This window comes from Biomphalaria glabrata, chromosome 5 (assembly GCF_947242115.1).
Source record: "Biomphalaria glabrata chromosome 5, xgBioGlab47.1, whole genome shotgun sequence".
NCBI classification, from domain to species: Eukaryota; Metazoa; Mollusca; class Gastropoda; family Planorbidae; genus Biomphalaria; species Biomphalaria glabrata.
Window position 1 is genome coordinate 3,670,971 of NC_074715.1, and position 26,324 is coordinate 3,697,294.

General features: G+C 35.7%; 1 protein-coding gene across 1 annotated transcript; it reads left to right on the forward strand.

Moving 5' to 3' along the window:
* The first annotated feature begins 680 nt into the window (after positions 1-680).
* On the forward strand, positions 681-25,402 carry LOC106072358 (chitinase-3-like protein 1). The gene is made up of 11 exons (XM_056031071.1): positions 681-839; positions 3,078-3,270; positions 6,580-6,832; positions 9,607-9,731; positions 10,809-10,926; positions 15,360-15,545; positions 17,368-17,484; positions 19,560-19,708; positions 21,886-21,956; positions 23,147-23,191; positions 25,163-25,402. Exons 1-11 carry the CDS (start codon positions 785-787, stop codon positions 25,336-25,338), a joined length of 1,488 nt encoding a protein of 495 aa, XP_055887046.1. The 5' UTR covers positions 681-784; the 3' UTR covers positions 25,339-25,402.
* The last annotated feature ends 922 nt before the right edge of the window (positions 25,403-26,324 follow it).

Consider the following 26,324-nt stretch of genomic DNA (forward strand, 5'->3'; position numbering starts at 1 on the left):
TATTCAAAGTAAATTTCCACTTTCAGACCTTGCGATCTATAGGGCAGATGATGTTAAGGTCATCTGTTTCTTTGGCCAACGAGCAGGGTGTCATGTGGCCAGCACAACGACCAACCGCCTTTACTTTCCCCCACTTAACGTCAGGTAACCATTAGAGTTGGGTGGACTCAGGGGCGCTCTAAAATCCCGAAATTCAAAATCCGAGTCTACACCGAGATTCGAACCCAGGACCCCAGGTTCGGAAGCCAAGCGCTTAACCACTCAGCCACCACTCAATCATTCATTTATTCATTCATTTATCCATGACAATGTTCTTAGTTCTTTTTTTATTCAATCAATTATGATAAGGAGTGTGTGGCTGAGAGGTGAAATCGCTTGGCCACGTAAAAGGGCTGGGTTCAAATCCCGATGTTGACTAGGGGAATTGTTGATTTGACCGAGACCAATCGTTATACAGACCCATGTGCCAATGTGAGACGTCACAATATGTCAGCAGTTTAAACCAATAGATCGTTGCCACGTTACAGGTCGTGACGTCAATAAACTAATTTTTTTTTTCTTATTAGTCATTCATTAATTATTAATAGCAAACAATTCTCTCTAAAAGCGGTTTAAATCAGGAAACTTTTTTTTTTTTTTTTTAAATAATGTTGAATACTGATAAATACATGTTTTACAGTAAATATTTTGAGACCCATAAAATGACACAACATAGACAGAATGATCTGCTCTTGCTAGTTAATGCTGAGATTGAAAAAACACTAGTCGCTCAAAGTCTTATGAGATGAAGCTTCTGCCAATCATATTCTTGTTGTTCATTGTACTTCACAGTACAATAGGTAAGTATTGGTTTGAAATAAGTTAACTCTTAGTCCTGACACTGGTAGGTCGTTGTGCTGGCCACATTACTTCATTGTTAACCGTGGGCCACAAAAAAACAGATGAGATGTGATAAGTAAGAAAGTTCCCCTTTCAGACCTTGTGGTCTATAGGCCAGATGATGTAAAAGTCATCTGATTCTGTGGCCGACGATTAACGAGGGTGTCATGTGGCCAGCATAACGACCAACCGCCTTTACTTTTCCCCAACTAACGTCAGGTACCCATTAGAGCTGGGTGGACTCAGAGGCGCCCGAAGATCCTGAAGTTAAAAATCCCAGTCTTCACTAGGATTCGAACCCCGGACCCCTGTTCGGTAGCCAAGCGCTTTACCGCTCAGCCACCGCACCTCCCTGAAAGGTGTAATGGTAACAACGTTTGTGTTGAGTGGTTAGTAGTGCATTATGTGTGCCTGTGTACGTAATGACCAGTTGACCTTCATTGTACATGGATGAGTGAACATCAAAGAAAGTGTGTAAGCCGGGACTGTATAAAAATGGGTCAGAATCACAAGAAGATGCTGAAGTAAACGGTGCGAATAGAAAAACTAAGAAAGCAATGTATTAATTGAGGCTCTGGTTGTTTTTAGTGTTTCTATTACAAAACAGGAACTTTTTTACTCGTAACAATCTTTGCTTGAACTATCCCCACTATATTTGTTTGAAATATCAAAACTATCTCTGTTTGAACTAACCACACTATCTTTGTTTGAAATATTCTTCTTCTTCTTCTTCTTCTAGCCAGCTTTATTGCTGCTGAGCTGTGAGATCTTTTGCAGACTGTGCCAAGGACAAAAAGTGTGCTGTTTTCTTCAGTTTTTCAGCACTGCCGTACAGGGTGTTGGTTATGTTTGAAATATCAAAACTATCATTGTTTGAACTATCCCCACTATCTTTGTTATATCCCCACTATCTTTGTTTGAAATATCCAAATTTTGTTTGTTTGAAATATCCCCACTATCTTTATTATATCCCCACTATCTTTATTATATCCCCACTATCTTCGTTTGAAATATCAAAATTATCTTTGTTTGAAATATTTCCACTATCTTTGTTATATCCCCACTACCTTTGTAATGTCCCCTCTATCTTTGCAATATCCCTTGTATCTTTATTTCAAATATCCTCACTATCATTGTTTGAAATTTCGCCACAATCTTTGTTTGAATTATCTCCACCATTTAGATCGCATAGCAGTGTCGTCAAAAAGCATCGACAGATCTTTGACCAACATTTATTATCTCATTTTGAAATATATTTCCCCCACAATTATTTAATCCATTATACATAATTAAATATATACTATTTCTAGAATATTTAATATACAATAATACGTCCTTGTACTCAATTACCGATGAAAATGTAAACCAGTTGCGACCTACATATTTGTTATCCTTGATAAGGCAAAGCCGCTGTCAATATCACACTCCGTACAGGAGCTCTTAACCCTTAAAGCGCGTGTGGTAGTTTAGCCTGCAAACATCGGAATTGTAATTCCATTTTGTAAGCACTCATTGTAAAACAGCTCAGCACTTTAAGGGTTAAAGCTGTTTTTATAGCGCTTGTATTGGACCCCTCTCGACGTAGCTCCTCGTCGTTTGAGAAGGTGTCTACTTATTCCGCCCATCGAAATGTGGAGACTGTGGCATTGGTACACATCACAAACCCAGAGATTACAGTCAGTATTAGTAGAGCGACTGGACCCCACGATGACCTGCTAGCTAGGGACAAAATCGCAAACTTAAACTTTATGGCGAAATCACAAGGTCCAAAGTGCTCGCAAAGACCTTCCTTCGGGAAACAGTAACAGGAAAAAATAGATCAGGCAGACCGAGAAAGCGATAGGAAGAAAACATAGGCCATTTGTTTTAAGCAAAAGCTGCAATGTAAAACGACTTGACCCGAGCAACAGTTTTTTCTAGACTGTATGGACAGTACCAATTTTTTTGTTTGAATCCCACTGGGCTATGACAATTAGAACTAACAGAACATATAAGAAAGGGGTTTCCCCATAATTTAAATAGATCATTACAAAAATGTAAACCAAAATAAATTCCAGTAAATATTAACCTTTTATTAACAAAACAAGCTACGGCTGGCATCCAGGTGTTTATATAATAAACATATCGCAGAAGAAGAAGGAGTTAAAACTAAAAAAAAAAAAAGGTTGTTTAATTAATAAACTCACTGATAACTCCAGGTTCAGGTTGTGGCATGATAGTGTGCTACTATACCAATTGGGCACAATATCGGAATGGTGATGCTAAATTCTTCCCTGAGCATGTTGACCCTTCGCTGTGTACCCACCTCATTTACGCCTTTGCAATTTTGAAGGACAATAAGTTGGTGAATTTCGAAGAAAACGATATGGATACGCCCTGGGCGCAAGGCATGTAAGTATTTCATGTACACATTCGATGCAGGTATTTTATGTACACATTCGATGCAGGTATTTTTATGTTCACATTCGATGCAAGTATTTTATGTTCACATTCGATCCAGGTATTTTTATGTACACATTCGATGCAGGTATTTTTATGTACACATTCAATGCAGGTATTTTATGTACACATTCGATGCAGGTATTTTTATGTACACATTCGATGCAGGTATTTTATGTACACATTCGATGCAGGTTTTTTATGTACACATTCGATCCAGGTATTTTTATGTACACATTCGATGCAGGTATTTTATGTACACATTCGATGCAAGTATTTTATGTTCACATTCGATCCAGGTATTTTTATGTACACATTCGATGCAGGTATTTTATGTACACATTCGATGCAGGTATTTTATGTACACATTCGATGCAGGTATTTTATGTACACATTCGATGCAGGTATTTTATGTACACATTCGATCCAGGTATTTTATGTACACATTCGATGCAGGTATTTTATGTTCACATTCAAAGCAGGTATTTTATGTACACATGCAACGCTGGTATTTTGTGTACACATTTAAAGCAGACAATTTATGCTCACATTCACATATTTTATGTACACATTTTTGACGAACTGTTTTAAATTTACCTAAAGGTATCCCTCAGGTCTCAGCATTGATCTATTTTAATTATATTATTAATTACTAGTCATCATCAATTAAGTCCAAAAAGACTATTTACTTCTACCTCCACCCCCCTAAGTTTATATGTTTCCATTAGCTACGCCCCTTACTCTTATACTTTCTATTAGCTACGCCCCTTACTCTTATACTTTCTATTTGCTACACTCCGTACTCTTATACTTTCTATTTGCTACACTCCGTACTCTTATACTTTCTATTTGCTACACCCCTTACTCTTATACTTTCTATTTGCTACACTCCGTACTCTTATACTTTCTATTTGCTACACTCCGTACTCTTATACTTTCTATTTGCTACACTCCGTACTCTTATACTTTCTATTTGCTACACTCCGTACTCTTATACTTTCTATTTGCTACGCCCCGTACTCTTATACTTTCTATTTGCTACACTCCTTACTCTTATACTTTCTATTTGCTACACTCCTTACTCTTATACTTCCTATTTGCTACACCCCTTACTCTTATACTTTCTATTTGCTACACCCCTTACTCTTATACTTTCTATTTGCTACACTCCTTACTCTTATACTTTCTATTTGCTACACTCCTTACTCTTATACTTCCTATTTGCTACACCCCTTACTCTTATACTTTCCTATTTGCTACACCCCTTACTCTTATACTTTCCTATTTGCTACACCCCGTACTCTTATACTTTCTATTTGCTACACCTCATACTCTTATACTTTCTATTTGCTACACCTCATACTCTTATACTTCCTATTTGCTACACCTCATACTCTTATACTTTCTATTTGCTACACCCCTTACTCTTATACTTCCTATTTGCTACACCCCTTACTCTTATACTTTCTATTTGCTACACCCCGTACTCTTATACTTTCCTATTTGCTACACCCCGTACTCTTATACTTTCTATTTGCTACACCCCATACTCTTATGTGTGTGTGTAGGAAAATGCTTTCAGGGGGGAAGTGGAGGACCACACCAACGTCACAAAGAGCTTCCTTAAGCTTTGTGGTTTGAATATTTAGGGCTGGGAAGCTCAAGTTCTCGAAAATACTAATTAAAACTATTTTCTTAAAATAATACATTGTTAATTGGCAAAATAATGCCCAAGTAACGAATATCAATACATATCTTCTCTCGTAGTGTTTTCTGTGCATCTACAACATCATCTACAACATCATCTATAACATCATCTATAACATCATCTATAACATCATCTATAACATCATCTACAACATCATCTATAACATCATCTATAACATCATCTACAACATCATCTATAACATCATCTACAACATCATCTATAACATCATCTATAACATCATCCATAACATCATCTATAACATCATCTATAAAATCATCTACAACATCATCTACAACATCATCTATAACATCATCCATAACATCATCTACAAGATCATCTACAACATCATTTATAACATCATCTACAACATCATCTACAACATCATATATAACATCATCTACAACATCATCTACAACATCATCCATAACATCATCTATAACATCATCTATATCATCTACAACATCATCTATAACATCAGCTATATCATCTACAACATTATCTATATCTTCTACAACATTATCTATAACATCATCTATAACATCATCTACAACATTATCTACAACATCATCTACAACATCATCTATAACATCATCTACAACATCATCTATAAAATCATCTATAACATCATCTATAACATCATCTATAACATCATCTATATCATCTACAACATCATCTATAACATCATCTACAACATCATCTATAACATCATCCATAACATCATCTACAACATCATCTATATCATCTACAACATCATCTATAACATCATCTTCAACATCATCTATAACATCATCCATAACATCATCTACAACATCATCTATAACATCATCTACAACATCATCTACAACATCATCTATAACATCATCTACAACATCATCTACAACATCATCCATAACATCATCTATAACATCATCTACAACATCATCTATAACATCATCTATATCATCTACAACATCATTTATATCATCTACAACATTATCTATAACATCATCTACAACATCATCTACAACATCATCTATAGCATCATCTACAACACCATCTACAACATCATCTACAACATCATCTACAACGTCATCTATAGCATCATCTATAATCAATACCATCTTGTCTTTTTTACTCAACGTGAATAGCTAGATGATATGGCAGTGGCTAAATATTTAATAACTAGGACATTCATTTGGGTGTCCCCCTGAAGTGGGGACCCGGAAGGTCTTTCGAATTAGGATCTCCTCCCCCACCCTAACTACGCCACTGGTCAACATTCTTTGGTTTGTATATACAATTACATTGTATGAAAGAGGGAGAATCATTAGCACTAACATTTTAGAAGAAAAATCTACCACCAAAGTAAAACAAAAAGCCAAAATAATAATATTAATAATAATAATAATAATAATCCACTAAATTATTAAATTAATTAACTTTTTTTTTTGTGTGCAATGTCTTTAAATAAAGATTTGTGTAAAAGTAAGGTATTTGGAATTGACCATATTTTACGAAATGACCTAATTAAAAAAAAACAGATTGTATCTTGCGTCACTAATTTTATATCCCAGGTATGCAAGATTTGATAAGCTTAAAGAAAAAAATCCCAACCTCATAATGCTATTGGCTGTCGGCGGTTGGAACTTTGGTAGCAAGCCATTCAGTCAAATGGTAGAGACGGCGGATAGTCGCCAAAAATTTATTGATCACGGAATTGGGTTTTTACGGGCACACAGGTTTGATGGTCTGGACCTAGACTGGGAATATCCAGCTCTCAGAGGAGGCATGCCTGGCGACAAAGAAAGATTCACACTACTTGTAATGGTAAGATATATATATATATATATATTGTTACGAATCTCACTATCCAGGCCCTCTGCAAACTGCACCATACACCACCAACTTAAAGAACTTGACAAGTCAGGGCTCCAAAATAACGTAAAGGTTTAATGTCCATAAATAACAGCCAATACTGTACAATTGGCAGCACGTAGAACAGTACAAATAGCTCTGCGATAACAAATATCTCTACGATAACACCGTTCCGCCGTATCAAGTCTTGCACTGGCCTCTCCGTCTCGTTCCGGGCTTGAACTGGGTTCAACAGTTCAGGACTGACTTCACACACTAGGCTCGTGTCGGACTCGATCACAGACCAAGATCAAGACGCCGTTCGTCTCAACTTTACTTGATAGTACTCCGCACTGAACCGTCGTAATGCTACGTACAGAACCACACCGCTGAACTGTGCTGTAGTCGACCGTGTTCTGAACTCCTGTCGTAAACCTCCTTTCTGAACCTTCTCTCGTGAATCTTGCTGTATAGAGCCCATTTTCTAAACCGTCTTGACTGCGACACCTCCTCTCTTATATAGGGTCCCTACTTGCCTTCTCGAACCGGACAGAACGCCGCTCGACGTTTCTAGGTGGTCAGATGACTACAACTCTCGTGACGCTTCTGAGCTCTGTTCACGACGGCGATCCTTCCCGAACTGTCCTGTTGACACTCGACTCGGCTGACCGTCGTAGCTCGTCACGGTTGACCGCTCGTCTAGCGCTGGCCTGGGGCGATTTGCGTCGGCTGACTACACTCACACCACTACCCCCATCTGTGCCACCACCAGGTCTATAACAATATATATGTATATATACAAGTCTTTTTTTTTTGTGACGCTGCGCACCAATACTTCGTAGCGGCACCTTTTTAAACAAAATATTACTTTTATTGTATATTAACGTATATTATACGTTTTAGGTAATTAAAAGTTCTAAGGCAATTAAATACGGAGTACCGGCACCTATTTTGTTTTACAAAAAGAACTGTATATAAATATATATCACGTCTTACGCTATTTCGGACAAATCACTGTAGTCTTTATTCATATTCCTATTAGCATGAATATTGAGCTCTGATATAATCTATATCTTGAAAATTTGAAGAGCTAGCTTTTAGTTCAGCTAGTCTACATCGGCACCTGACATTAAAACTAATCAGATAGGGAGCAGAGGGCTCTATCTCCTGAGCCATGCATCACACTCTCCAATTTAAGTTGCGCTTTTTTTTTCAAGCTAAACCAGGCTTAAATTATTTTTGTGTAAAATAAAATATCTAGACAACAAATAAAACAGGAAATGAAGAATTTTTTTAGGATAAAAAAGACTAGCAAATTATAGCAAATTCTATGTTATTCCGCTGGCTATGTTGAAGTGTTCTAGGGATGTAGGTAGTGCTGCAGTTCACGCTATCATATGAAAAACTACTTATATGCATACTAAATGGATTTTTTTCTCTTTAAAAAAAGTAATTTGTGTGTGTGTGTGTAAATGTAGTATTTAGTAGCACAGAACTTAGTTAACTTAGCATTACATTTGTTAAAAAAAAAAAAAAATCAAAATCTAAAACCTTATGCATAAATGTGTTACAAAAATGTTAAAATATACTCTTCCCTACTAACGAGACTCTGTGTTTACTACTATTAATAGTGAATATCTATAATCGTGGTTATTTGTATGAAAACACTGCTTGCATAAGTGATTTAACAAATTAGATTTTTCGATGTTAGAAAAGAAAAAAAGTAGCCGTTGCATCAGAACTTTAATGGTCTAAAACATCATGATGTCGGATTTTCTAGTTTACGAGATCTGAACGGGGTCTATCACTAGAATATTGCTAAAAAGTAGTAGATTCTTACATTCGCTAAACCAGAATTCTTTCTTATAGGAGCGGAGAGGTGAGTAGAGGATACGGATTAAAAATACACGTTCCTTTTTTATATCTAACATTCTTTAGTTATTAAGAGACAAAATATCACCCTATAAGTTATATAAATAATGGATTGTCTTTTTAAAAATGTATTTTTTTATATTTTTCATGTTTTGTGATAATTAGGCCCACTATAAAAAAATGTGACAACCATAGACTTATATATTATATCTAGACCGGAAACCGGAAATAAATTCTTATCCGAGATTGATCGATTCACAGACCTATACATATAAAGATTTTTATGTAGGTAAACTTTTTTTTTCAGTGTCTTAGAAAAGTAATGATCTTTAGTTTTCGAAGTTTAGAAATAATGCAAAATAATTTCTCGGATATTCACGCAAATATATGAAACAATAATAATGTATAAAATCTGGCAATCTGGGTATATTTAAAACTTGAATAAAGATTTAGGCCATAGACTTAGATATACTTTATCTAGACTGGACATGGAGACTTTTTAACACTACAAAAAATGTCGTGAAAATTTTTTAGAAAGTTGGATCAAGGCGTTGTTTTGTAAAGTATTTTAAAAAAAATACTACAATGACTAAAGATATACTTAGCCCAAAGATCTCCAGAGCAGGGCACACTTTTCCCGAGTACCCCAAGACACACGACCAATAACTAACAGAAAAAATAGAATTTACAACACAGGTCCAGTGGTCAAGCTGGTAACTCAGGAGCAAGTGGCAACTAAACATGGTCTACATGCCCTTATATAAACTACACAAGGGGAATCACTCCTATAATCAAAATTACTAAAAATAAGTTATTTCCCCATTATGTCACATATACTTATAGTTGACTCACACTCAAATGTTGTCTTTGTTTAGGAGCTTAAAGAGGCAATCACTGCTGAAGCTATTGTAAGTGGCAAACCACGGCTTCTCCTAACTGCTGCTCTGGGAGCAGGGAAACCTACCATAGATGCGGCGTATGAAGTATCTACCATAGCACAGTTAGTAGTGCTGTTTTTTTTTATTCCAAGGAAATTGCGTAAACTTCTCCTTCACTTTTACCTATCTCTTGGTCTGCTGGACCATTGGGGCATCACATAAGATCTGTTTATCATCTTTCTCCATTCCTTTCTGTATTTAGTCTGTTGATCATCTTTTTCCATTCCTTTCTGTATTTAGTCTTGGATAGAATCTCTTTCAATGACTGGCCCGTCCGTTCTTTTATGGTGTCTTCCTTTTCTTTTTCTTTGTTCTGGAACTGTTCCCTAAAGTAAGTTTTTTTCTTTAATTTTGTTCAATGCCTTAAGGACCTTGTGCCATACAGTTTTACTTTGCCTTTTTTCTGCAGTTAGAAAATCCTACATATACTAGATATTGGTGTCTACGACCTTCGCAGTTAACAGAATCTAATTTCTTTATGTAGTTTTATTTGTCTTTGTTTTTTTGGTTTTGATGGCAAAACATGATTTTTTTTTATTTTTTTTTTGTTGCAACATTTTTTTTGGTCAATGTGTCTGTCTGTAATGTAAGACTAAAACATAGTTTCCAAATGTTATTATAGTTCTGTTAGTAATCTATGGCTTAAACTTAGTTTATCTGTTCATATATAGTTCTGTTAGTAATCTATGGCTTAAACTTAGTTTATCTGTTCATATATTTTAGCATAGTTCTGTTTGTAATTTAGGAGGCGTCGTGGTTGAGCGGTAAGGCGCTTGGCTTCCAAACCGGAGACCGGGGTTCGAATCCTGGTGAGGACTGGGATTTTTAATTTTGGGATCTTCGGGCGCCTCTGAGTTCACCCAGCTCTTATGGGTACCTGACTTTAGTAAGGGTTAGGTTAGTAAAGGCGGTTGGTCGTTGTGCTGACCACATGACACACTCGTTAACCGTAGGCCACAGAATCAGATGACCTTTACACCATCTGCCTTATAGACCACAAGTTCTGAAAGGGGAACTTTACTGTTTGTAATTTAAGGCTAAAACATAGTTTATTTGTTCGTATAATGTGTCACATGTTTTGCCACTATTAAATAATGATCTCAAATGTATCTACATCAAGTGTCATTGCGTCTCTCTAGAGTATTAGATTGGATCAATCTAATGACTTATGATTTCCATGGCGGATTTGACACCACAGCTGATCACAATGCACCTCTGTACTCTATGACCAAGAACGCAAGCGATACTTTCACTGTTGTAAGTTTTTTTTCCCTATATTTTTTAAGCTGTAATTTCACAAAGTCTTTGTTTTTTTAACATAGCGTCATATTATTTGAATTTATACATACAATTGTTTTCGAAGCGTTTATGATTTTTTTTGTTAAAGGTCTGCTAAGTGGATTCTCGCTAATGACAAAGATTTGAACATGGAGGGTTGGGATGTTAATGTGTTCCTGAGCCCACAAGCAGGCAAAGGACATGAGTTTGGGTTTTTCATGACAAAAAATTGGTTGTTGTTTTTCACATACAACGCTCATTGTAAATATCGAAAGTTGTAATGATGAGCATTCATTGTTTGACACCAGAATCTGAATGGGAACCGGAACCATACTTAGTTTTTTGTGTAATTCAAATGTAAAGCATATTTACTAATAGCCATAACTAATTTATCAATGTTTGTCTGTTCTTTAAAATAATCGGGTTCAATTATTTGCTGAATATCAACCTTAGTTTCTATCAGGGGCGGACTGGGTGTCAAAATCTGCCCGGGCATTACAATCCGACACACAAATTGTACATCATATGATGGACATCCATTTCTTAAGTCTACTTATCCTTAAAGTCATTGTTAAGTTTCATAGGCCTAATGTATCGTTAACTGAACGCATGCATACAATTAACTCTGAATCTTTTTTAAGAAATATAGTAGACCTCATGTTGTTTTTCGCTACAAAGATGAAGCCTACTAGTAGCACTGTCTACTGATATAGACTATTACATTATTTCGGAAAATGTGTTAAATTAAATTAGTATTAGGACCTAAAATGTAGAGATTGTAAAAAGTTTTTTTTTTTAACACGACGATCAGAGGGCCCCTTTTACAAGAGAATATTATAAAACCTTTACTAATTTAATGCGTTCTGTAGTGGTATGCATGAAGTCCTTTAGGAGGCCCATTTGGGTACCGGCCCAGTGGGCTTTTGCCCGAATGCCCATATAGTCAGTCCGCCACTAGTTTTTATATCAGTTGCTCAAGCAAGTTGCTTCTTTTCATTGATAATGTCTGTCCTTGAAGTAAGCGAGTTTATGGTCAGTTTTGAAGTCATGTAACAGTTTAGTGGTCTTAATTCTCGTGGTGAAATAAGTTACTCTTTATCCATTAATGAAATTTTATGATAAAGTTAAGTTTGTTTATAGAACTTGATGAAATATGTTATAGTAGTGTACCAAAAAAAAAGTAATATGTGTAAATTATATTAATTTATTATCTTCATGGAAGTCGGATTTATTTTAGTAAAAAAACATCATTGTATGAAGTGAAGATTTAAAATTGTATTATATTCGCAAAGAGTTCCTGTATGTGTCAATGGGTTAGTATTGAAGCTGCAAAGACTGCACGCGAATAATATACCTACAAGAATCCTTGTCTCCCTTTCTTTAAATACAGTTTTTGTAAATAAAATATATTTAATTTAGATTTAGATTTCATTCTTTGTTGCTTGCCTATTGTAAACTCTGTCCCTGTACGTAAATATTGTTAAACTGTAGGCTTTTTAAAACAATACCCTATCAACACAACCAATACACACTCACTGCGTTCTATGTAAGTATTTAATCTACTCAGTCTATGTAAATATTTTATGTAAGTATATTGTATACGAATAGTATCCAAACAATCCAGAAGCATCCTGTAGTCCATGGGCAAGCATCAAATGGCTCATTTACAGCCAGGTAAAGGAATGTTAACTTTCTTTATAGAAGTTGATGAAATATGTTATAGTAGTGTACCAAAAAAAAAGTAATATGTGCCGATTCTAAGGGTTTAAAAATCAAGTCAAGTACATTCTCATTTCGCCCTTATAAAAGCCTTCATCGTGGACTATGCCACCTGAAAGTCGTAAGTACCATATGTCAAAGACAAAAAAAAATTGGCAGAATTCAGGACTATCAACAAAACAGACTTGGCGGAAGTCAAGACTAGCAACAAAACAGACTTGGCAGAAGTCAAGACTAGCAACAAAACAGACTTGGCAGAAGTCAAGACAAGCAACAAAACAGACTTGGCAGAAGTCAAGACTATCAACAAAACAGACTTGGCAGAAGTCAAGACTATCAACAAAACAGACTTGGCAGAAGTCAAGACTATCAAGAAAAAAGACTTGGCAGAAGTCAAGACTATCAACAAAACAGACTTGGCAGAAGTCAAGACTATCAACAAAACAGACTTGGCAGAAGTCAAGACTATCAAGAAAACAGACTTGGCAGAAGTCAAGACTATCAAGAAAACAGACTTGGCAGAAGTCAAGACTATCAGGAAAACAGACTTGGCAGAAGTCAAGACTATCAAGAAAACAGACTTGGCAGAAGTCAAGACTATCAACAAAACAGACTTGGCAGAAGTCGAGACTATCAACAAAACAGACTTGGCAGAAGTCAAGACTATCAATAAAACAGACTTGGCAGAAGTCAAGACTATCAACAAAACAGACTTGGCGGAAGTCAAGACTATCAACAAAACAGACTTAGCAGAAGTCAAGACTATCAAGAAAACAGATTTGGCAGAATTCGAGACTATCAAGAAAATAGACTTGGCAGAATTCGAGACTATCAAGAAAACAGACTTGGCAGAATTCAAGACTATCAAGAAAACAGACTAGGCAGAAGTCAAGACTATCAACAAAACAGACTTGGCAGAAGTCAAGACTATCAACAAAAAAGACTAAGCAGATGTCAAGACTATTAACAAAACAGACTTGGCAGAAGTCAAGACTATCAACAAAACAGACTTGGCAGAAGTCAAGACTATCAATAAAACAGACTTGGCGGAAGTCAAGACTATCAACAAAACAGACTTGGCAGAAGTCAAGACTATCAACAAAACAGACTTGGCAGAAGTCAAGACTATCAAGAAAACAGACTTGGCAGAAGTCAAGACTATCAAGAAAACAGACTTGGCAGAAGTCAAGACTATCAGGAAAACAGACTTGGCAGAAGTCAAGACTATCAATAAAACAGACTTGGCAGAAGTCAAGACTATCAAGAAAACAGACTTGGCAGAAGTCAAGACTATCAAGAAAACAGACTTGGCAGAAGTCAAGACTATCAATTAAACAGACTTGGCAGAAGTCAAGACTATCAACAAAACAGACTTGGCAGAAGTCAAGACTATCAAGAAAACAGACTTGGCAGAAGACAAGACTATCAATAAAACAGACTTGGCAGAAGTCAAGACTATCAACAAAACAGACTTGGCGGAAGTCAAGACTATCAACAAAACAGACTTAGCAGAAGCCAAGACTATCAAGAAAACAGACTTGGCAGAATTCTAGACTATCAAGAAAATAGACTTGGCAGAATTCGAGACTATCAAGAAAACAGACTTGGCAGAATTCGAGACTATCAAGAAAACAGACTTGGCAGAAGTCAAGACTATCAAGAAAACAGACTTGGCAGAAGTCAAGACTATCAACAAAAAAGACTTGGCAGAAGTCAAGACTATCAACAAAACAGACTTGGCAGAAGTCAAGACTATCAACAAAACAGACTTGGCAGAAGTCAAGACTATCAAGAAAACAGACTTGGCAGAAGTCAAGACTATCAAGAAAACAGACTTGGCAGAAGTCAAGACTATCAAGAAAACAGACTTGGCAGAGGTCAAGACTATCAAGAAAACAGACTTGGCAGAGGTCAAGACTATCAAGAAAACAGACTTGGCAGAAGTCAAGACTATCAACAAAACAGACTTGGCAGAAGTCAAGACTATCAATAAAACAGACTTGGCAGAAGTCAAGACTATCAACAAAACAGACTTGGCGGAAGTCAAGACTATCAACAAAACAGACTTAGCAGAAGTCAAGACTATCAAGAAAACAGACTTGGCAGAATTCGAGACTATCAAGAAAATAGACTTGGCAGAAGTCAAGACTATCAAGAAAACAGACTTTGCAGAAGTCAAGACTATCAAGAAAACAGACTTGGCAGAAGTCAAGACTATCAAGAAAACAGACATGGCAGAAGTCAAGACTATCAAGAAAACAGACATGGCAGAAATTAAAACTATCCACAGAATTAAGAATAGCTTGCTCAGAGTTCAGCATACACATTTCGGGCTCACCAGCTAAATTAGGCTGAAAAAAAAAAAAGATGCTGTATTGGAACCCCTTCAGTTTTTATAAAAGACCAAACATATCTTCGTATCACAATGTATGGAATATATAGAAGCCTTGAAATCTAATTAAACTTTAAAATACTCTCGTACAACGTATCTCTGATATATTCATATATAGTAAGTACCTAAAAACATAGGGTCCTTCGCATTTTACTTTTTCAATAAAGCTAAATAAAAAAAAATTCATTTAATCATCTTAACTTTTTTTTCAGAAATATTATTTAACGATAGAGGCAATGGTAGTCTAACTAAATTTTCATTTGTTTGGAGCCATAAAATGATCTTATCTTATAATCCATAGGATTTCGCTATTAATTATTATCTTAAACTTGGAGTACCTGAAAGTAAACTCGTGCTGGGCTTACCTACGTATGGGCGAAACGGCCTGCTAGTCAACAAAAACAAGAACACTCCTGGATCTCCGATTAATGGAGAAGGTCGTGCTGGACCGTTCACTTTAGTACAAGGCATCCTAGCATACTACGAGGTTGTTTCTCATTTATTGGCTCACAGTTTACTGTAAAGTCATAAATATAACAATATTTACTATGTGCTACATTGCATATTACACGATAATATGAAAAAATACTTATTTATTTTTGTTTTAAATTATGTTCTACTTATATGCATAAAAAATAGATTTTTCTCTTCAAAATTAATTGAAACATTTTTTTTTTGGTAAATTTAGTAGTTTTTCTGACAGAACGTATATAACTTTGCAATACAATTGTAAACAAAATAAATGTTTGACCAAAAATCTAAAACCGCTGGCATAAATATGTTAAAAGTATTGTAAACAGTCATCTCTCTTACTAAACAGCGTCTAGTGTTTGTTACTATTAATAGTGAATAGTTGTAAAAACGGGGTAATTTTATGCAAAAAAAAACTGCTTGCATAGTTGATTTTAAAAATTAAAATTTTCACTTTAAGAAAAGAAAAAAAAAGTAGCCGTATCCATCAGAACTTTGAATGGCCTAAAATATCAAGGTGTCGGATTTTCCATATTTTTTTAGTTTACGAGATCTAAACGGGACGGACGGACAGACAAACCACACAAAACTAGTATTCTATTCCATTTTCTGGGGCTGCAAAAAATTGCAATGGTTTAATAAAATTGCGATGTTCACGTTTGAAAACTGCCCAAACCGCGTCTTATTAAGTACTTTCAGTGTAAATTGAACCTTTGTACGGGATTGGTTTGTGAGCCAGTTTGGTTAGATTTTTGGATAAATTCAAAAATTAGTCAGTGAGTGCACCAGGGCAGAGGGATAATCTTCTGAAAGGACTGAATGCAGGATTAATAGTGATAAGCTTATAAAAAATAGGGCTCTCATATTTATACCATCAGCAGACAGTATAATGATTTGATTATTTAATTTATCTTATCTTATCTTATATCATACAGACGTTACTTCAAAAAAGGTGATTACGCCATACGCGTCATGCATTTAGTCATGCATCTTACCAATTGACCTAAATTTTTACTCATAGATATATTACTTTAGGATTTATAATTATACTCCCCACCATTGTGGTCTCCCCCAAAAATATATTTTATTACATTAAACTTTTTAAATTTGTTAATTAAAGGGATTTTTTTTTTCTGTTGTACGCTACCGGAGTGCTATGTTTTGCAACCTTTGATGCAAAACCTAACCATATCGATACTAAATTATTTTAATAATTAATTAATTGTATTTACATCCACCCCCCCCCCGTCTGGAATCGAAGTGTAATGGGGGGGGGGGGACTTTTCCCAGCGTCGAATGATATTATGTACAATAAATAATTGTCTAATGTGTCAGCTTGTTCCGAATATGGGTCAGTGAGAAATACTGTGTACAATAGCTAAGAATTTAAAAGCATATATACTAGCCATATTTGTGAATACTGATGTTGATAACATTAATCGATTTAACACAACTCTTTATCCTAGTTTCTAACTGACATATCAGTTGTTTATTAGTCAACAAGGGACATTACTCCCAGATACTGAAAAGCGTAACCTATATATAACATACATATTAACCAAGAAAGGATTCATTTCCCTTGTCTGTATCAAACAAAATAATTTATAATAAGTAATTTATTAACTAATAATTAATGTTACTTAAGAGATTCATGCATTGTCATTTGCTAATAAATATTTATGCAAAGCTGCAATTTGATCCGAGAATGGGTGTGGGAGAAATAACATGTTCAAACTTTTTTACCAGACAAAACAGACTGTGTGATTCGATATGTTATCTAAACATGCCTAGCCGTTTTGACAGAAAAATAACACTAAAAATTGAATTGACTATTTCAGTATTGCAAGCTAGTGAAGGACCCGATGACGCTCGTAGGACGAGCTGGCATGGTGCCGTATGCAGTTTACAACAGCGATTTCCTGGGATACGATGACGTCGAGAGCATCAAAGAGAAGGTAATTATAAAGGGAGACAACACGTTTTGTTTGACAAGTGTTAGTCCCTAGCACAAACTTTCCCGAGGATAATGTAGTTTGAACTGTGGCCAGTAGAACAGAAGCCTGAAACGCATTCCATACGACCAAGCAGCCATTCAACGTACGTCTCTTTTAAATAAGATATGTGGTCAAAAAGACATCTTATCTTATAAAATACAGACGTAAAGTAAAGTAATTTTGAAATTACTTTTTTTTTTAAATAAAGAAATGTCTAGAGAATCAGTCGAAGTTACTATATTACAATTACAATTGAGTGTTTCAGAAACCGTTTACTTGATTTCTTGGTTGAGTCTGGGTTTAATTAACATAAAATTTAGATGTGAATTAGATGTGAATTAGATGTGAATTAGATGTGAATTAGATGTGAATTAGATGTGAATTGTGTGTGTATGTGAATTCTGGTAACACGTTTATTAAAAATAAACCCAAAGAAAACGTCCATTTTAGCCTGGTTACCTAGAAAAAGTCCACTTGGGCAGAGCCGGACTTAGACTGTTGCAACCTATGCGGTCGCAGTAGGCCCCGCACTTCTATTGGCCTCGCGCTATTTCTAGGAATAACTAATTTAATTAAAACATCAGAACTTATAAATAAAAGCAGGCTTTCTAAGGCTTCATAATTGTTCTAGGGCTCCTGGGCATATCCTGTAATTACAAAATATACTAAAAAGTCTTGGAAATCTCCTGAAATTAAAAATCTGAAGAAATTAAAAATCTCCTGAAAACTCATAAAAATCTCCTGAAAAATAGACAAAGGGTCATTTTTGGGTCATCTATTTTACGCGCGATTAAAAAAAAAAACTTCATTGTCAACTTCCATTACAAAAAAAATTATTGTAAAGACGAATGCATTTTCTATTACAAAATCTTAATTTTTACATTATGCTTATCCCTACCCAGACTGGGCCCCGCGCAATCCGTTTCGCATAGGGCCCGCAAGTGCTAGGGCCGGCCCTGCACTTGGGCAACAGAGCAGAGTGCTTCTCAGTCAACTACTTAGAAGGATTTGTCGTAGCCATTGATGAAAAGCTGCGCTAATGTCCTGGCCCTTCTTTTCTTTCTTTCTTAAGCTCTGTCCTCCTTTCTCAAACTTTGACATCATTTCTGTCCTCCTTTCTGTCCTCCTTTCTAAAGCTTGGCCCTCCTGTCTTTCCTCCTTTCTGTCCTCCTTTCTAAAGGCTTGATCTCCTTTCTGTCCTCCTTTCTAAAGGTTTATTCTCCTTTCTGTCCTCCTTTCTAAAGGTTTATTCTCCTTTCTGCCCTCCTTTCTAAAGGTTTATTCTCCTTTCTGTCCTCCTTTCTAAAGCTTGGCCCTCCTGTCTTTCCTCCTTTCTGTCCTCCTTTCTAAAGGCTTGATCTCCTTTCTAAAGGTTTATTCTCCTTTCTTTCCTCCTTTCTAAAGGTTTATTCTCCTTTCTGTCCTCCTTTCTAAAGGTTTATTCTCCTTTCTGTCCTCCTTTCTAAAGGCTTATTCTCCTTTCTGTCCTCCTTTCTAAAGGTTTATTCTCCTTTCTGTCCTCCTTTCTAAAGGCTTATTCTCCTTTCTGTCCTCCTTTCTAAAGGCTTATTCTCCTTTCTGTCCTCCTTTCTAAAGGCTTATTCTCCTTTCTGTCCTCCTTTCTAAAGGCTTATTCTCCTTTCTGTCCTCCTTTCTAAAGGCTTATTCTCCTTTCTGTCCTCCTTTCTAAAGGCTTATTCTCCTTTCTGTCCTCCTTTCTAAAGGTTTATTCTCCTTTCTGTCCTCCTTTCTAAAGGCTTATTCTCCTTTCTGTCCTCCTTTTTAAAGGTTTATTCTCCTTTCTGTCCTCCTTTCTAAAGGCTTATTCTCCTTTCTGTCCTCCTTTCTAAAGGCTTGATCTCCTTTCTGTCCTCCTTTCTAAAACTTTGCTATCCTTCTGTCCTCCTTTCTTAAATGAAAGCCTACATTTTGGACATTAAAAGATGAAATCTAATTAAGGATTTATTTACAGAAATCCCTTTACGTGGTTAAAAATAGCAACAGATCTGAGGTTGTAATATTTTTTCTCTTTACAGGTTAAATACGCAAAGCTTAAAAATTTGGGCGGCATCATGTTCTGGACTCTGGACTTCGATGATTTTAGTGGTAAATTTTGTGGTGAAGGCGCTTACCCTCTGATCAACGCCGCTAAAAAACAGTGTGAATTGCCAGATAAACACCAAGGGTAGGTCAAGGGGCAGGTCAAAGGGTAGGAAATAGAGTTGGTTAAGGGGAAGGTCAAAGGTTAGGTCAATGAGGTTGTCAAAGAAATGGTCAAAAAGTAGGTCAACGAGATGCTCAAAGGTTGGTCAAAGGATAGGTCATAGAGTTGGTTATGGAGAATATCGAAGGTTAGGTGGTCAAAGAGCTAGTCAAAGGATAGGTCAAAGGGTAGATCATAGAGTTGGTCAAAGGATAGGTCATAGAGTTGGTTATGGAGAATATCGATGGTTAGCTCAATGAGGTGGTCAAAGAGCTAGTCAAAGGATAGGTCAAAGGGTTGGTCAAAGGGTTGGTCAAGGGTAGGTCAAAGATTTCAATCTACAAGCAATAAAATAGAAGCGCTATCGGAGTAATTCAGTTTTTTGTGTAAATACATTTGTAGAAAATTAATCAGTTTTCTGAACAAGGCCCGTCAGTTTCGAATATTGTTGAAAACTGGAGATATTAACTTCCAAATAAAAGTACGCTCCTAATATACCCACCTTTATAATGTATCCAAGCTTTTTTGGTCGAATGTAATGACCACTGTATTTACCCATTAATCCCATCGTTAGCTGTTGAGCCATATAACAAGCTTCACAGCTTTTGCTACAGATTTTTTTTTTATAATTACAATTTCTTGACATCCTGGGTTCAATTTAAATTTTCCTTCAGCCATTTAGATAAAGCAATTTTGATAGTAAAAAAAAAATAAAATAATTATGCTTATGGTCTTTGTTAAAGAAGTTACAAAATTGACTGTATTACATAGCTTTTCAGTTGCATGTCTTCCTGGCATAATACCACTGTTTCATGGTTTTATCAAACCCGTTAATAATTGGACCATGACACCTAAGCAATAGAAAGCTAGAATTTTAAAACTTCTGATGACATGTGAAAAGATAATATAGCTCCTCCTTCGTGATTGAAGTTGAGCACATTTCTCATATCCTATGAATTCGAAGATGACTGTTAAGTCCAATCTTCGCTTTAAAATGCCGGACGCATACGTGGCATGGGTGGGTTAGGTCAGTAGCAGATACACCTGCTTCTCCTCTCAGCTTCTGTTGGTTCGGCGCTCTTTCACGCTGACCACTCTTCTTGCTTCGAATCTCGTGACTCCGAGACCGAGACTGAGACTCACAGCGTCAAGTCATGAGGAGCGATTGAGAGCAAGTGCTTCTCAGCCGTAATAATGGTAACTAGTGCTACGCCGCTATTTGGCAGGGCCGGCAGTATGGCCACTGCAACCTATGCGACCACAGTGGGCCCCGCACTTTCAGTTTCATAGGACCCTCGCTAATTCTAGTTGTAAAAAATATTAAATTAAACCATTTTATAGCTTATAACAGATTTCCCGCGGCCTCATGATTTACCAGAAGCTTCTGGAAGTCTAAAAAATTGCAAAATATACGAAAAGTCCTGGAAATATCCGGACATTATTTAAAATCTTTTGAAAACTCACAGACATTTTCTGAAATATATGAACGAAAATTGTCATTTTGGGGTGTCATTCAATATGAAAAACGCCAATTCTTCGCGCGATAAAAAAAACGGCATTATGCAATACCCGTAGTTATGTAATATATAGTGAAAGAAACGTCTAGCTCCTCAAACTAAGAAGAAGAAGAATTACTTGAGGTCAACAATTATCGTAAACAGGCTCAAACATTTGGTAAATATCGCTATTGAGCGTGATCTATGTAGGAAACAGAATTATTATGATATACTGTATGACTTCGCTACACGCAAGGCTCGTAGAGTAATTATGTACGTAGTAAAGAATGAATAAATGCAAAGACGAAATTAATTTCTAACACAAACTATTAATTTTCACTTATAATCCGATTCCCTACCCAAACTGGGCCCCGTAAAATCCGTTTCACATAGGGCCCCACAATGGTTAAGTCCGGCCCTGCTTTTTAGTGACGGGTGAATACTACTTGTTCTCCCTCCCCCCTCTTTTTTTTTTCGCCTCTAAAATATCGTGGGATAACTCTAGTCCGACTTGCAGAAATAAAAGAGTGATCTTTCCTTTACTTCTTGGTGTCCAAACTGTTGAGCCATGAAGAGAATTATATATAGAGATAAGGAATACTAGACACTAACTGGAGAAGGGCTGAAACTTTAAAGAAAGTTTTTAATTCTATATTTCTTAAGACCAGGCGCAGATGTACCTTTAAAATCGCCAACAGGGATGCAACATGATGGGATCCCACCACCCCCAAAAGGTAATGGAAATATACCAGGGCCGGCCTTAGGTCATTGGGGGCCCTATTCAGCTGCCTAGTTTGCCTATGCCTACGGCCGGCCCTGCATATACAACTTTATATTTCTTTAAGTTATATAGCTAAAAGTTGCCCTTTTAGACCTTGTGGTATATAGGGCAGATGATGTACAGATCATCTGTTTTTTAGTGGCCTACGGTTTATGAGAGTGTCATATGGCCAGCACAACGACCAACCGCTTTTACTTTTCCCCAACTAATATCAGGTACCCATTAGAGCTGGATGGACTTATAGGCGTCCGATAACCCAAAATTACCGCTCAGCCACCAACATAGGTACAACACACAATTATTATGTCTTTCATCGTTATGATCTAATGTCCATTGATTCACATGTACATAATATTTGAGTTCATGTGATTGATAGATTTAGTACTAGTATCTACTGTTATTGGTAGTATTGAAAAGTGCAATAATTTACTTTTTTTTTTCTGACTAGAAAGCCGGGTAAAAAAATAAAAAACATAATTAGTGATTCATCATCTTTTATTGACTGTTTTGTCACTCTTCTTTTTTGATACAGCTGTAAATATTCTAATATGCTGTTTAAACTGTCATGCAGAGATCAAAAATCAATAATTAGGTCTAAGAAGTTCTAAAGCTACCATTCAATTTTTAGGGTCATATTAATTAAATTATAATTTGTATTTTATATTTAAATGGAAAGATGATTACATTTCACATTTTTCTTATATTTTACCTTTAGTTTAATACCAAATATATTAATATAGCTTCATTGGTACTTAAATAATAATTTTTTGTTTCAGGCATGTTTGGTGTGATTTTTTTTATATAAAAGTAAAATTTTTTTCAAATACACCGCAGTCTATGTGTTAAGATTCATTTTTACGTATTCGACTAAATTAAAAATATAAAAAAAATAAAAAATAAATACAAAGCGATAGAAAGAAATGTGCTGATGATGAAGTGAAGCTTTAAGAACAACGTTAGAAAAACGAAAAGTGATAGATTGAGAAAGTTCGAGACGCCATCTTAAAGTATCATAAAGTATACACCAAAACGATTTCTATTTCTTAGATATATCTTTATGTATATAAATCACTAATACGATGTTATAAGTTGTTTTGTTTCTTTTAAATACATTTTCATGCAAATTTTAAAAATCTATTCAAGTTCCTGCAAAGACGATAGAAACGAAGGCTGGTTCCAGTAACGATAGTGAGTATCCACTTCTGTCTAGCACAAGCGAATCTATAACTTTTGTGTGGGGCTAATTTTTTTCCCAAACCCTAACCCTAATCCTATGCATAAAAGCGCACAGCAAACACACACATACACACATACATATATTCATACATATATATATATATATACACACACACACATATATATATATATATGCATGAATTGATGATGTGAAGGCAGATAGGAGGGATGTGTTGAAGCAGGCCATAGCCCTCCATGGGCTGTAGGGCCACTGAGATATATATATATATATATATATATATATATATATATATATATATATATATATATATATATATATATATATATGAAAAAGAAGAAGACAGACAGAGAAAGCGATAGTAAGATAATATAACATAAGAGAATGAGCGGGCCTGTCTTTGAAAGAGACTCTATCCAAGGCAATAGACAGAAAGGAAATGAAAAAAAAAAACGCTGAACACATCTTGAGAGGTCCAACAGACTAAGTGATAGGTGAAGAAGTTTGCCATAGTATAGAAGCATTCTTGGGGAAATACAAGCAGATAATCATATAAAATCTAGCTACTCTTGTTAACAGTCACTATTAACTCTTTCTCTCCGTAATTATTTACCACATTCTGATGGAATCAACGTTTGTATCGTCGGTTAGGAGAGAAAGAGTTAAAACATCAGTGATTCCCAAACTTTTGACCCATGCATACCCCTTGTATATTTTTTTTTTCTAATGTTAAGACTACGTCTCTTCCCCCCCCCCCCCCACACCCTACTACCTTGTTTTAATTCATTAACAGAACTTAAAAAAAATGGGTATCTAAAAAAAAAAAAACAGCATCGTTAACTCTTTCTCTCCTAATCGACGATACCATCGTTGATTTTGACCTCATTAAATTTAATTTACGTTTAAATTTTTTAACTTGACTTAGAATTATATTAAAAACAGCATACATTTCCCTTAAATTCTATACCAAATACATCATTTTCTGATAACAAACAAGAAAGCTATTGAAGCCCAATCATAACAGGGGTAGTGAAATAGTAAAAAGCAGAATGAAGAATTCCTTCAAAAACGTGGAAAAATAATTACGGAGAGAAAGGGTTAATGAGGTGTAACGGGTACCCTCTCCAAAATCTTCGCGTACCCGTGGGGTAAGCGTACCCCAGTTTGTAAAACACTGATCTACCCACATGGATCGCATTACCTAAAATGTGTTCTAGTTATTAGACAATCACTTCTTCAGGTAATTATTTGAAGTAAATAATTAGATTTCTTTGTTCGTAATATTATCATTATATATAGCATTATCATCTGAAGCTTATATTATTTTATTATCAAGCTTATCTTTCGATTTTCCTTATAGTTTTTTTTTCTATTCCAACGACATTTACAGTGGCGTAGCTAGGAAGGGGGGAGAATTTGAAAATCCCCTCGTTCCCCCAGTTGAGGGGGGGGGGGGCAAATGAGTGTTTTTATACATTAATAATTAAATATTACGCAAAATGCAGGCCCCCGAAAGAGGTCAAGCCCAACCCCTCCCTAGGGCCCTCAAACGATGGGAAAATCCTAACACGCCCCTGCTTCAGGCAAATATTTGAAGTAAATAATCAGATTTATTTCCTCATAGTATTATCATCTTAAGCTTGTATTATATTAGTATCAATCCTATCTTTCGTTTTTCTTATATATTTTTCTGACTTTTAAAACAACATTTACAGTGGCGTGGCTAGTGTGGAGGGAAGAGGAGTGAGAATTTGAAAATCCCCCCGGGACCCCCACTTGAGAGTGGTCCCAAATGAGTGGGTTTTTTTTTAAATTTAAAATTAAAATATTACGCAAAATGCAGGGGCCCGCTAAGAGATCAAGCCCCACCCGGGGGCCCCCCAAACGATGGAAAATCCTAGCTACGCCCCTGAAAATATAACTGTTATGCCTCATTATTTTTAACATATGCCATCGTTCTCCAGACGATCATAATTCTCTTTGTTCTAACGTGGACGGCGTGCGTGATTTCCCTGACGATTGTACCAAGTACGTCATGTGTGTCAACACCTTCAGCTACGTACTTCCGTGCCCCGGTGGACTGGTCTTCAACAAAGTGAGCAAATACTGCGACTGGCCCTTCAATGTACAGGGATGTTAAGTTCTCTATAGCCTTTACTTTGTTACTGTTTAGCCATTCAGCCCATAAAGGTTTAACAGTAAATAATGCATGGTGTTAGAGTTGGTTTATGATACAGATAACATATTTTCAAAGCTCACTCTATCTGTCTGGCTGTCTGTCTGTATGTCTGGTAAAAAGTTTTTACGCATTATTTCTGCGACACCCAATCTCGGATCAAACTGAAATTTTGCACAAATATTTCTTTTACATGACAACACAAAAAACAAACAACACACAATTAAAAAAAAAAAAAAGTTAATGAACTATTGGTAATTAATTATTTAGTTTGGAATCTAGAAGAAGGAAAAAAAATAATCATCTGCCTTACAGACCACAAGGTTTGAAAGGGGAACTTTACTTTTTTATCTTATAAAATACAGACATTACTTTAACAAAGAAGATTACGTCATACGCCTTATGTATCTAATCATGACATAATTCTGTCAAGTGATTGGTTTTCCATGCTGGCTCAGGCAATCTATTCCATGCTGTAATAGCTTGGTTTTCCATGCTGGCTAAGGCTACCCATGCTGTAATAGCACTAGAGAAGAAGGAGCTTTTGTACAAATTTGTCCTAGCATATGGAACGAGGAATGTGCTTTTATCTTTGTGTCTTTCTGAGCATTTTATTTGATTTTGTTTTTGTATTAAAAGATTATTTGGTTCAGTGTTTTATGTATCATAGCTACTTTATTTGTAAGTCTTCTGTCCTAAAGGCTCTCTAAATTTAGTGATTTTACTAAAGGTGTTACTTTAGTCAAGTGTGAATATTCGTTACTTATGAATCTCACTGCTCTATTTTGTGTCTGTTCCTATTTCTTAATGTTTTTTTGTTTTGTTTTTTTTAGTTGAGGGTTCCCAAACCTTGGCCTAACCTAGGTTAAATAACATTTTAGTTTTATGTTCTTATTTGATTTATAGAAATTTCTTTTGGATTGATTTTTAAATTGTTTCATCAAATAGTC

Excerpts from the sequence above, each read along its gene's own strand:
- LOC106072358 (XM_056031071.1), top strand. The coding sequence starts at position 785 with ATGAAGCTTCTGCCAATCATATTCTTGTTGTTCATTGTACTTCACAGT. Across the intron at positions 9,732-10,808 it reads GAAGTATCTACCATAGCACA|AGTATTAGATTGGATCAATC; the intron begins GTTAGTAGTGCT and ends GCGTCTCTCTAG. Across the intron at positions 21,957-23,146 it reads GATCCCACCACCCCCAAAAG|TTCCTGCAAAGACGATAGAA; the intron begins GTAATGGAAATA and ends AATCTATTCAAG.